General features: G+C 46.2%; 1 protein-coding gene and 1 long non-coding RNA gene across 3 annotated transcripts in view; one reads left to right on the top strand and one right to left on the bottom strand.

The window, feature by feature from the left end:
• FEM1B (fem-1 homolog B) overlaps positions 1 to 4,091 on the bottom strand; it is a 49,458-nt gene extending 45,367 nt beyond the window's left edge. Inside the window, exon 1 of one of the 2 annotated variants that reach the window (XM_069540471.1) lies at positions 3,202 to 3,449. In XM_069540471.1, the coding sequence (XP_069396572.1) occupies positions 3,202 to 3,449 (248 nt within the window). Of the gene's footprint in view, positions 1 to 3,201 lie in introns of both variants that reach the window. The other variant, XM_060005706.1, reaches the window with a different exon arrangement.
• Positions 4,092 to 4,228: 137 nt separating this feature from the next.
• LOC138414001 (uncharacterized) overlaps positions 4,229 to 13,490 on the top strand; it is a 31,082-nt gene continuing 21,820 nt past the window's right edge. The window contains exons 1-3 of the long non-coding RNA XR_011246378.1: positions 4,229 to 4,363; positions 10,534 to 10,599; positions 12,796 to 12,872. This is a non-coding gene — a long non-coding RNA (uncharacterized lncRNA). The remainder of the gene's footprint in view (positions 4,364 to 10,533; positions 10,600 to 12,795; positions 12,873 to 13,490) is intronic.

Below are 13,490 nucleotides of genomic sequence, written 5' to 3' on the forward strand. Positions count from 1 at the left end.
TTATCCACTCATCTATGTCAATTGTGGTCGTTACACAGTAAGCCATAAATAAAATAATCTCAAATGTTACTCCTAAAAATATGTACAAGGACTCAAATATCAGCATCGGGCTTAATCTAGGTGGGTGGCACCGTCCCCCTTTTGAGGCTCTATTATGAATATACTTTAGTTTTCTAAGGTATTCTAGATGTTTTTAGGCAGAGTATAGGCTTATTTAAATAAGTTATTTTAATGTCTATGTGTCTCTCTATCCCTCTCTCTCTTTCTCTCTCTCTCTCTCTCTCTCTCTCTCTCTCTCTCACTCACACACACACACGCAGAGTACCATATCAAACCCCATAATTACACAGATACTGTTGCTTAGGATGAAGCTAAGAAGTGAGACTTTTTTTTAATATTAGGCAAATAACAGGATAGGTGGTGAACGATTTGGCAAAAAATTGTGAAGATGGTACATAAATTACTGAAAATTAGGAAACACTAATCTACTTCAGCCCACAAAGAACCTGTTTGTCCCTATCTGGCCATGGGTCTCAAGTACCAGTGGAATCTAAAGAAGGGGGGTTGGCTAAGTACCTCTCAAAAGCCAGTCCCTGAGGGGTGAGTGAGCTTCATATTATTAACACCTCACTCAGACTAACATTTTCACACTGTCTGGAATGAATGTAAAGTGAAATCATGACATTTGCAAGTAACACCCTCTTCATCTATTTCTGAAATGCCTAAATGACTGGAACAAACTGCAAAATAATCTCACAGAGTGGTGTGAGTGGGCAGAAAGGTGGCCATGAATTTCAATTCTTCTCTTTTGTTAATCTGTAAGCTCCTCGAAAGTAGAAACTTTACATTTTCTTCTACATCTTCCACATTATCTGTGTGGCACAGGGCTAGGCCCATCATAGGCATTTAATAAGTTAAAAAACAAAACTACTTTGACAGAGCAGCTAATAAATCCATAACTGTAATAATCCATAAACAAAAAAAGACAGATTGAAGAAGCCTCACACAAAATCTCAAATGATAGAAATCTTTGCAATTCCAGTCTCACCAATCTGACTCTTGAAATTTTACACAAGGATCATCAAAATCTGGCCTCCACCTCACTCTAGTCTCCCACAATCTCTCTTAATTTCCCAGGCTTGAACCCCTTACTGAAACTGCACTGAAACATTTGTCATTGCAAGAGCACCATGCCGCCGTCCCTCTTCTTCACTCTCTACTATCCTTTAAGACTGAGCTCAAATATCACCTCGGCTGTGAAGTCTTCCCTGATTCTCCCAGGCAAAGCTGAGCACTTCCTCTCCCTGTGTTCCCTCAGTAGTCCAAAAGATTTCTATAACCCTAAATGGCATGGCATCTACACTTACTCATTTTCATCAATTTCTTACCTCTGCCACACACCACGCCCCACCTCCAGCCCCCGCCCAGGGCAACAGACTGTCTTCCTCTGCAGTGGGAACAGTATGGCATTCATCTCTGCACACCCAATCCCTACTACAGAGCCTGGCACACAGTAGGTGTTCAAAATATGTTTGCTTATTGAACCCTTTAATTTCACTGGCCAGTGCAAAATACTGGGCAAGGTAAGCCACTACACAGGCTCAATGCTACATTCCTAGCCATTTCAGGTTCTCTTAATTGCCACCTCAAAACACCTTTCTCTTTGATGGTTAAGAAAGATAAGCAAAGCCTTTCCAAATGCTTTAGAAAACTATATTTTCTCGCCACTATTCTCTCCTAATCAAAACAGGCCTCAGCAAGCTCCTTAGCAGCAGTGTAACCAGCAGCTGTTACTGCAGAGATTCCTATCTCAATGGATGCTTGTGCCTATACAACTGGAATGGTGCTAGAAGTTCAGGGGTCACCCTACTTCACTCCTCTGCGTAGAGAAAAGGCTGTGGGAATGCAGGGAGTTACAGAAAGCACACAGAAGCTAGTAAAAGAAAACGAACAAGAATCAGGTTGCCATCTTTGATTAATATGAAAAAGACCATCTCCTTAACGTCTAGAGAGGTGGTACCAGAGGTTAACCACCACCCGTGGGCTATCATTTCAGTAAAATGTAATACCCTGAAATATTTTCCTGTCATCTAAAACAGAAGAAAAAGCTCTTATTATTTCAACCTACAAAAAGAATCAACCAAAATTCAACAATGCCCTAGTCATCTTCAAGAGGAATTGTTTTTTCCATCAGGTTTTAACCAAGCAGTTTTCAATCACCAAAACTAAAGATACGTATCTTTATGCTAGGACCACATCTATCTCAAAAGAAGAAAATGCTAGAATAGCTTATGTACTGGCACAAGTCAACAAAAACAATTAATGCATCTTCATGCAGTTGTAATCTGTAAAACAGGTTATAACCATCCAGCACAGAAAAGATAACGTCAAACCTGACAATTCTGCATTCAACTCTATCATACCCAAAAATATGTACAATTAAACCTAAAGGGCAAGTTTTAACTCTGACAATATGAATTTTTGAACTCCCCACCTGGAATAACAGTATATCATCAAGCTTCCCCACAACATCACAGAATAACATGTAATTTAACAATGGCATCACCTCATCCTACACCAGGTCCGGTGCCATTTTCACAGCCAACACATCTACCCCAAGCAATGTGTAAGAGTCAGAATCATGTCTTGGGAAGCCTGGCTGCGTGACCACCCCTCAAGAGGCTGCAACTGCTGCTGGTTCTAGGGGCTTATTTTGACATTAAGGTCCCACAACCTACTAAGGGGCTTTATCGGACACTCACGTGAAGGGGTAAACATTGGGTGGCCAAATAACTCATCAAACAAAGGTCTTCAACGTTAATTGCTGACCTCGTTAATTTCTGATCTCGGTTACAACCCCAGTACTGATACAGTGAAAACCTGAAAAGGCTGCTACCTCCTCCATACTGCTTCTTCACAAACTATCTAGTAAAGAATACGGAATACCTATTAGGTATCAAGACAGAGGGTGTGGCTATTTACCTATAGAGGGAATAAGGGGTAGGGGCCAATGAGGATGAGCAGCAAAACATGGGATGGAGTATTCGCCCTAGAAGATGAAGTGGGCATTAATGAGGCAGGTCAGGAGGTACAAAATGGGAGAAGTGATACCTCCATGAAGCGAGAGAGAGGGAGGGGAAGACCCATAAAGTGGTGGGTCCGCGCGCGTTAGAGAGGAGGCTGGAGTTGGGATGTACCTACCCGTCGAAGCGGACAGTGCCAGTCTGCTGAGTCTGCACCCGGTAATGTTCTAACAGCAAGCGCACCACCTTGGCGTGCCCATTGCGGGCTGCGATGATGAGGGGCGTGGAGCGCTGCCCTCCCTGCTGGCTGACATAGCCAAGCAGATAGCGGATGTCGCTTTCAGACCGGTTGAGAAGCAAGGCGGCCAGAGTCAGCACCTTGCCCTCGCTGGCCGCCTTGTATACATAGCCAGCCAGGCCCTCCATGGCCGCTGCCAACTCCAACACCCGTTTGGTCGCCACCGCTGCTGCTGCCTTGCGCCCCTGGAGGCCGCGTTCGCCAGCGCTTCAAACCTGGGCCCTCACAGCCCATTCAACAGGGCGCCGCCGCCGCCGCCGCCGCCGCCGCCGCGCCCAGGCAGCAGCGCGGCCAGGGGAGGGCGGAGACGCAGAGGTGGCCGAATGCCGCGGGGGGCAGGTCAGCGATCCAGGCCGGGCAGGGAGGAGGGCGGTCAGGGCCGCCCCCAAGGCCCCAGACGCCAGCCCTGGGCCGAGGGGATCTCCATGGTGGCCGGGCCTCAGGCTGGACCCCCTCCTTCCTGCGGGCTGCGACAGGCGCGCGCCCGAGCTACGGGTCGCCGGCGAGGTCCCAAGAGGGCCGCGCGCGCCCTGGATGGCGAATGATGGACGCGCTTCACCCGACCCAGCCCGCCGGGCCTAGGGCCTGAAAGTGCTTCTGCCTCCGCCTCCGCTCTGCGTCCTCCCCAGCTGGAAGAAACCTGCAGGCCCTCGCCCACTGGAGCTCAGAAGAGCCAGACGCTGTCTGTCGGTAGCTTCAGAGGTCCACGCCTGGGGAGGCCCCCAGAGAGAGGCGGAACGCTGCGGCCACAGCAACCCCTGGGCTCTGGACAGGGAGGAAGGCGGGCCTCTGCAGACAGGGCTGAGACGGGGAGGGTGCGAGCGGGGGACGGTTAAGTGGGGTGTCTCTTCCAAAGCAGACCGGCCGGCGAACGAGGCCCGATGAAGAAAGGTTCTGCTGCGCGAAGGCGGCCCATCCCCACTTCGGCCCGGGATGTCCTCATTGCCCTTGATGCCTGGAGCTTCCAACTCGCCCCCACTAGGCCCTGGGGGTCCCTAGCCAGGGAGTGGGACAGAGTGAAGGCGCTGAACCGTTACTGCCGGTGGGTTTTGGGGCCCGCCCCGTTTTACCGTAGACATTGTGGGGCTCTTCTCAGCCCCTGTTTGGGGGCCCGGGGAGGGGGGTGCGTGCACCCGGCGGGGTCCGTTTTGAGAACAGGGCGGCATCTCTGAGCCCCCGAAATGTGGGAGGACTTTGAGGGTCTGCACGAGGCTCTGAGAAGGAACTGGAAGTCCGACCTGCCCTCCCTGGAGAGGAGGATTAAGTGTGTGAGAAAGGTCGGAGAGATGGGGAACTGTGGAAAGGGGCGAGGTACCCTGGGAAGGAAGACGAAGTCTGTGTTCGGACAGACCAGGACTCTAATCCTGAATCTGACGGGACCATCGGTTTTCTCACAGACCTCACCAGATTGTTAGGGTTTGAAAAGATCATTCATCCAACGAATATTAGAGATCTACTATGTGCCAGGCTCTGCTTGGCCCTAGGGATTCAGTGATAGACCAGATAGACACAGTGCCCCTTCAGGGACTGTGTTGTTGCGGGGAAAACAGACAATAAGCAAGTAAACAAATAATAGACAAGACTGGCTGAGTTTGTATCATTACCATTTGCTATGAAGCAAATGAAATAGAGTGATGGGGGGTGGGAGGCGGAGCTAATTTAGTTTGGGCGGTCAGACAAGACCTCCATGACAAGTAAGCAGAACAGGTGGTATTCTAGGCGGAGGGAATAGTTAGTACAAAAGCCCTGAGGAGGGAACAGTCTTGGTGAGTTCAGAAACAAAGGTCAGGGTGGCTGCAGCAAAGTGGGCCATAGGAAGAGTGATAGGAGAGGAAATCAGCAGGGTGCAGGTCATCTTAGGGCCCAGTTACCCATGGTAAAGTGTTTAAATTCTACTCAAGTGTAGTGGGGGCATTTGAAGAGTTTTAAACAGAAAAGTGACAAGATACAATTTATATTTTTTAAAAGATCACTCTTGCTACTGTGTAAAGAATAAACTGTAGTAGGCAGGAGTCAAAGCAGGAAGGCCATTTAGGAGGAAAGGTTGGGACTAGGATGGTAGGAGTGGAGGTGATGAATCTCACGGGGCAGTCACAGAAGGTATAAGTTCAATATGGAGGTCACTCCCTCCATACACACACAAAGGACAGTATCTACCATAGAGAAAGAGCAAATACATTTATTTGGTCCCAAGGGACCAGGCTGAGCTCAATGAGTTCACATAAATTATTTCATTTGAACCCCACCCTTCCAATCCTAGTTGGTGAAGGCGTCATCTTAGCTGCAGAGCTATTGGTGAGGGTTTGGGCCACTTCTCAGATTTTTCTCTTCCACTCTACAGTACAACTTTACCTATTTTCAGATCTCTATACTTTTTCACCCATGTTAAACAAAAACAACACTGGAAATCAGAGCTGAAGGTGGGGTTCTACCAGTAGAGTCTCTGAAATAACTGGTGGAAAAGAAGGAGAAGCTGGTTGTTCTCATTCTGGGGCTTCAGGGTTGGAAAAAATTCCAGTTCTAGACAGACTGAGCCAGGCTTTTTGGCCTCTGGGCACTTGGCAGTGACACATTCGGATGTGGGACCTGGGGGCTCCCTTCCAACTGATTTCATTCCTAGGCTCTACAGAGCAACTAGGCTCATCCTATTCTCTCCCCCTCTCTCCCTCTCTCTCCCTCTCCCTCCTTTCCTCCCTCTCCTTGCGGCCCTTTGCCCTGCATCATTCTTTTCACACCCAACTTTTCAAAGGTGATCCAGACACAGGCCCCTTTCACACCCAGCTTTTGAAGGTGATCCAGACACAGGCCCCTTCTTCCCTTTGGTTTCATTTTCTGAAAGAGACCTGATTCATCCAGCTATTCATTACTGGGTAAGAAACTTTCTTCTGGGACTTTCCTGGTGGTCCAGTGGTTAAGACTTCACCTTCCAATGCAGAGGGTGCGGGTGTGATCCCTGGTAGGGGAGCTTAGATCCCACATGCCTCTGGGCCAAAAAACCAAAACATAAAACAGAAGCAGTATTATAACAAATTCAATAAAGACTTTAGAAACGGTCCACATCAAAAAAAAAAAAGAAAAAAACTTTCTTCTGCCTTCTCTTGCCCTTTGGAGATGAACTAGGGTTCATCCTGGTGCTGACACCCCAATTTAGTTGTGTAACTGGATGAGTGCTAGAAAGGGTGACTAAACCAAGAGTCATGCCAGAGAGGGGCTCAGAACTTGCACTTCGGGGCCTCCTCCCCCAGATGGGAATATACATCTGCTCCAGCAGCCCAAGGTCAAGAACCTTCTTTATTTATCACAGTTGCCTAGTATAGGTTTCTGGGCTCCTTGGGTTGCTTAATAGCCATTGACTGGGGAGTATTTGGTAGCCTGTATTTACCTGGGCTTGGAGGATGATGTTTCTGTGGTCAGGCTGGGCAAATTAGAGACAGGATGTATAAACAGGACAAGGCTGCTTTCCCAAAGGCCAGAGCCCAGAAATAGCTCCTTGTGCTTCTGACCTATTCCCTTCCCCTTTGACAGAAAGCCACTGAGCCAAGGATCAGTAGTAAAATGTAACTGAAAATAGTTGTATCCAGATGGAGATTGATTTGCTGATGACAGCAAACTGCAACCTTCTACCTGGACAAAAGACAGGACCAACATCCAGCACTTTTCTGGGGATTGGAGGTGACCTATGAGCAGAATTAGCTGTACCTTCCATAGAATATTCCTTTTTCCAAGCCAGGTCAGCCCAGCCTACAGCTCTTGAATCAATGGAGTTGCTCAGATTTTGTATAAAATGTCATTCAAAATGTCATTTTTCAAGCACCAGTAAAGATACTTGTTTTAGTCCTGTAAGCCTCCCACAGACTCTAATGGAAGAGGATGACTTTTCGTGTTGAATAGATCTGGGTTGGACTCCCTTCTCTGTGGGTTAACTGTGGCCTTGGGCAAGTTTCTTCATGTGTACAATGGGGGTAATAAATACTTTCCTTGCAGGGCTGGTGTGATGGTGACAGGCAAGCTCCTTCACCCAGCCTTCTCCTGCGTCCTGCGAAGGAGTGCCTATCAGTACACATTAGTTTCCCTTCTTCCTAGCTCCCACCCCAGGCATACTTCCATTGTGCCGTTAACCTGTTCAAGAAAGGACTTCCCACCCCATCTGCATTCTCCCTGCAGGATGTGTCTGCCTCTGGACACATATGGAAAGTAAATCCATAGTATGCAAGGGGCTGGGGAGGTTAACTGACAAGAGCTGGGAAATTCCAACAGAACCTCCGAAGGAAGATGTCAAAAATCAGACTGACCACCAGTCTCTCTATTAGCCCAGTTTCAGGGGACTGGCAGCCCACTAGCCTTTGTCTCCTCCTCCTCTCTCTCCTAGACTTGCCCTGAAAAGCAGATGTAATCATTGTCAAAGACAAAACCTAAGGTGGAGGAGAGAGGGCAGCTGGTCTGTGTTATTTCCCAAGCCAGTTCACCCCTGCCAGGTTTAGGTTTACCAGGAAAGTAGACTGAAGTCAACATGTGCCTTCTTTCTTCTGACCCCATTCCTCCCTGAATCATGGTACCAGTCAGGTACCCTGGGATTACAATAACAGAACTAACAATAGCGAGCTCATACTGAGTGCTTACCGTGTGCCAGGCATCATAGTAAACACTGTATACAGATTAGCATGTTAAATTTGCGCAAGCCTCTGAGGGACATGCCATTATTATCATTCCCAGTCTTCAGATGAAGAAACTGAGATAGAAGTGTTGTGTAACCAGATGTAGAGAACAAACGTATGGACACCAAGGGGGAAAGCAGCGGCGGGTGGGGGTGGTGGTGTGATGAATTGGGAGATTGGGATGGACATGTATTCACTGATGTGTATTAAACTGATGACTAATAAGAAAAAAAATAGCACAAAGGACATACAAAAACAAAAAAAAGAAAATGCACTGGAGAGCAGGGAAAGATTTTTTGAAAAAAGAAAAAAGAAAAAGAAAGAAATGTGTAACTTGCTCATGGCCTCACAACTAGAGTGTGTTAGAATGTCAGGATTTGGATGCTGGGTGTCTGACCCTCATGCCCTGACCCTGCTACCAGCTTTCTGTTCCCTCTTTATCCCCCTCTGAGTGGCCCCCACCCAACATGCTCTCTGCAGCTAGGATCTCGGCTGGAGGTCCCCAAGGCTTTCTATGGTCCTGATCACTTCTCCTGGGCTTAGGTGCTAGTTAGCTAATCTGATCATCCATCCTTTGTTAATGGGAGAGGGCTAGAGGAAATTCTTCCCCACCTGGCAATCCCACACACACCCTGGACGTTCCTCATTCCTACCCAGGAACACAGGTCCAAATCCAAAGCAAACGCTGTCTCATCCTAGAGATCTTCCTTGTTTTGTCCTGAGCTCTGTACCACTTTATACCTCTCTTGGAACCCTTACCTCTTTCTTTTTTTTTTAATATTTGTTTATTTATTTGGCTGCGCTGGGTCTTAGTTACAGCACACGGGATCTTTGTTGCCGTATGCGGAATCTTCGTTACGGCATGCAGGATCTTTAGTTGCGGCATGCAAACTCTTAGTTGTGGCATGTGGGATCTAGTTCCCTGACCAGGGATCAAACCCGGGCCCCCTGCATTGGGAGCACAGAGTCTTAGCCATTGGACCACCAGGGGAGTCCCTTACCTCTTTCTAATAATAACTCATGTCTGTATAGCACTTTGTGGTCTACAACACTTTCCCATCCACCCAATCCAGCCCCCACCTCCTAGGCTTCTTAACCACCTTCTGTAACTGGGGTGGCAGAGAGCATGGTGGTTCAGCACCCAAGGTCTGGAATCTACTCTGCCAGCATCCCAGCTCCACCATTTGCTAACTGTGTGACGCTGGACAAGTTGCCTATTTAGCTTCTTCCCTCCGTTTTCTTATCTATGAAATGGGATAATAACAGTGCTTCTACCTGGTCATTGTGAGGGTTAAATGAGATAAACACACACAGAGACACAGAAAAACACACACACAACAACACACGTACACACACAGCAAGCAACTCATTAAGTGTTGGCTATTGTTATCATTATATCATTGAATCCCCAAACCCTGTGGGAAAAAACAAAGCAAGTCAGTTCTTGTCATCAGTAAACACAAGTTTAAACCAGATAATCTCTAAGCTCTCTGCCAGCTCCATCAAACTCTGATTCTACCGTGAATCACGGTTATTTATGGACACATCTTAGTTCTTCTTTGCTGTAGCAACCCCTGAAGGCCCAGCCCTTAATAGAGGGCCTTGTATATAGCAGACTGTCCTGCCAGGTCAGGGTTAGCATGTAACAATAGTCCCTCCCTCATCCAGGCGGTGGGAGGAACTAACGAGAAATTCCTATATAGCCTTTAGCACAGTGCCTGGTACTAAGTAAGCTCCTAATAAATCATAATTACTATCGTTCCATCGTACAGTGAGCCTCCCAAACATGTCCTTAAAAACATAGACTCTAGAACCGTACTGCTGGGGTTCATCTTAGTGCTGATCCTGTGAGGCTTTGAGTAAGTTAATTAACCACCCTGGGCCTCAGTTTCCTCATCTGTAAGATGAACACGATGATAACAGCATGTGACTAAATAAGGTTGTTGCACAGATCAGATGAGTTAATATAAGAAAGGCACATAGGTTTGCGCTTGGCATAGGCTTGGTGTATGTAAGTGCTTTTTGTCATCGTTTACAAATGAGGAGACCCAGGCTCAGAGACATCAAGTGACATCCCCAAGCAGTAGTGGAGCTGGGATCCAAATCTAACTGAGTCTGTCTGATTCCAGAGCCTCAGCCTTTTTTTTTTAATTAATTAATTAATTTAGTTTTGGCTGCGTTGGGTCTTTGTTGCTGCATGCGGGCTTTCTCTAGTTGCGGCGAGCAGGGGCTACTCTTCGTTGCGGTGCACGGGCTTCTCATTGTGGTGGCTTCTCTTGTTGCAAAGCACGGGCTCTAGGCGACCGGGCTCCAGTAGTTGTGGCACGCAGGCTCAGTAGTTGTGGCTCACGGGCTCTAGAGTGCAGGCTCAGTAGTTGCGGTGCATGGGCTTAGTTGCTCCACGGCATGTGGGATCTTCCCGGACGAGGGCTTGAACCTGTGTCCCCCGCATTGGCAGGCGGATTCTTAACCACTGTGCCACCAGGGAAGCCCCAGCGCCTGTCTTAGTATTAGGATATGTTGCTGCCCCAGGTGATCCATGTATATTTTATAACAGGAGCCTTCTCCTATGGTGGAGATCTCAAGAGTGGAGGAGAGTGAGTTGGCACCAGAGACCTCTGGGGTAAGGATGCCCTCAAATCATGCCACAGAAGTGGCTTTTTCCTCACCTTTGTCTGGCCATATGGTTTTAGCGTTCCATCAGGGCTCAGGCCCAGAAGCCCAGAAACATGGCACACACACAGGCCTCTAACCTGGAATCTGCAGTAAAACTCTCATTATGCACATTGATGGCACAGGCCCTGGCCTTGAGGCTTTTTCCATTTCTGAGGCATGATTCAGCCCAGGAGACAAGACCAGACAGACTTGAACCGGAGGAAGGAGGGCTTGGTGGTGGATGGAGGCGGAGAAGAAAAACAAACAGAGGTTAGAGCAGGGGAGTCTCTCAGCTGCTGGGCTGCAGGGGGAGGGGGCAGGAGCGAGCAGAGGGAGCCCGCCTGCTGGAGGAGCTGCACAAAACTGGGCCACCCACTGACCAATGTATCTTCCTTGCAGTCAAATTTATTGATTTAAACATGAATCCAACCATGCTTCTGAAGCCCCAGAAAAACACTAATAACATTTCACAATTGTGTAGCACAGTATGATTTCCATAGCATTGCACATAAATAAGCTCAATTTTGAGCTGCTTTTGAAAATAATTGGCTTCTCTTATTACAAAGCATCACATGCTTATTGAGGGATACTGGGAAATGTTTTTAAATGTAAATTTTAAAATGTCAAATATGTATATATTATACCACTAGCAGTAACGTTTTCAGTAAATTTCTAACTAGGCTTTTTTTCTGAGCCTATATACATATATAGGGCACTTAAACAAAATTGGAGGCATACTACATAAAGAGTTTTAGATTTTTTTTCCACTTAACATAAAATCATAGGCATTTTCTAATGGTGCCAAACATTGAGCTATAAAAATCCATAATGACTGCATTTATCAGTATAGAAGTGCCACAATTTCTGTAGCCATGCCCTAATTGTTGGACATTCCAGATATTTACAGAAGTGTAGTATATACCTATAAATAATACTGCCGTGAACATCTTTTTACTTACATTTCTGTCTATATATCTGATCATGTCCTAATAGTAAATTTCTAGTAATGGAACTACTAGCTCGAAGGATTTGAATATTTTTGAGTACATAGAGCCGAATTACTCTCCAGAAAAGGTATTCAATTTACACTCCCACCAGCAACGTGTGACAATGTACCTCTCTACGTTTTGAGCCAGTGAGTTAGGTAACAAGCATCTCATGTTACAGATAAGGAAAATTGGGGTTCATACAACTAAAAGTCAAACTCTAGTGCCCTGGATTTGGTGCCAGGGCCCTTCCCACTCTGCCTTCTAGACAAGAAGAGCTCTGAAAAGGTTTTCCCGAGTAATGGAGTTGTATAAAATTTTATTTTTATATCCACACTTATTGGTGAAAATATTTTTGAAAATCTTCAGTTTCTTGACCTTATTTGTGCCATGGGCCCCTTTGGCAGCCTGGTTAAGCTTACCAACCCCGTCTCAGAGTAATGTATTTGTATGCATACAATAAAATACATAGGATTATAAAGGAAATGAATTATATTAAAATATAAAAACAAAATGATGACAGAGTAATACATCTGCTCCTTTATAAATGCATTAATGACAGGATCTAGTACTTCATGTAGGAGAGGCAGTCCACCAGGGGTCCTGGACATCCTTGCTGAGTTTACCCTTGTGATATTGAGCGGTTTCAGTAGGTAGTCACTTAGGCAACAGACTAGCTTATTTGCTGCTTACTCAAACAAGTGCTGGGCCCTCGGCTCTACATTCTTCTTATGTAACATAATCTACTACATGTGCTCGAGTCACCTGGCCCTCCACATTGCCCGATGGGAATTAGAGCTCAGGGAAACAGCGCAAATATGCTGACACTCTAGCTACCCCTTTCGCTGTGAGTAATAACGTCTTACATTTGGGATCCAGGAGTTTTGTGTCTTCTGTCCTTATCCAGGAAACTGTGGCAAGCTGACTTGTTAGCTTGCAGGGAGGGCAAAATCTCAGCGCCTTCACAATTCTGACCCTATCATTCATTTCAAAGTACTGTTAGGCGTAAATGATATTTTGAGATGTACGCAACAGCTATAACGCAGACTGAAAATACCAGTAATTTTTACTTGTGCAAAAGTCACTGTGGTTTGTTGTGCACATTCGTAGTTGAAGGAAATGCTCACTTTCAGTTAAACGTTTCTGAAAATAAATGGCAGGTTTTTTTCTCGTTCAAGTTCACAGATTTTAGGAGAACTCTTGGCTACTGCCACCTCCTCAAAAGAAGACCAGAAAAACCTGTTGATCAAGCAAAGTAAGTCTAAGTTAATTCAGTATTTACTGCAGAAAGGGAGAATAACACCTTGAAAGAGACTTGGTGTAGTTTCTAAGAAGGAGGATTTCAAGAAAGGGTGTTTATAGGATTTGGAGGCCTGGGCTCCAGTGGTTTAAGGTGGTTTTTCAAAGCAAGAAATTGATGGGGAGTGGGCACAGTTTGTGACATTTAAGACAGTTTAAGATCCGTAGACACAGGAAAGCAGGGGTCTTGAAGCAAGTCTCGTTAAATAAACTTGGTCATACGTGTGAGCTCTTTGTCTGTGTGAGCAGTCTGTGGTCCTGAGAGACACCTGTCCTGTCCCAGATGAGCAAACGATTTGCCCAGATAAATTAATTTCTTGAAACAAACAATTAATCTATTTATCCTCCTGGACTAGAATTTCCTAGAGCAGTTGTGTCATGTTGACATGGGTGGTCTCAGTTCTTATTTAACAAGACCAACTTCTTAGCTTGAAATCCCCTTTCTCACAAAAGTGGAAGCCTGCCTATTTTTACCTGTTTTTGCTCTGTCCTTTCCATACTGTGAGTTCACCGTGTGTGGGGGCTAAATGTTATACTCCTAGATGTGGGGTTCATTTGTTTTCTATATATGTTT

Source organism: Delphinus delphis, chromosome 2, assembly GCF_949987515.2.
Source record: "Delphinus delphis chromosome 2, mDelDel1.2, whole genome shotgun sequence".
In the NCBI taxonomy this organism is placed as follows: Eukaryota; Metazoa; Chordata; class Mammalia; order Artiodactyla; family Delphinidae; genus Delphinus; species Delphinus delphis.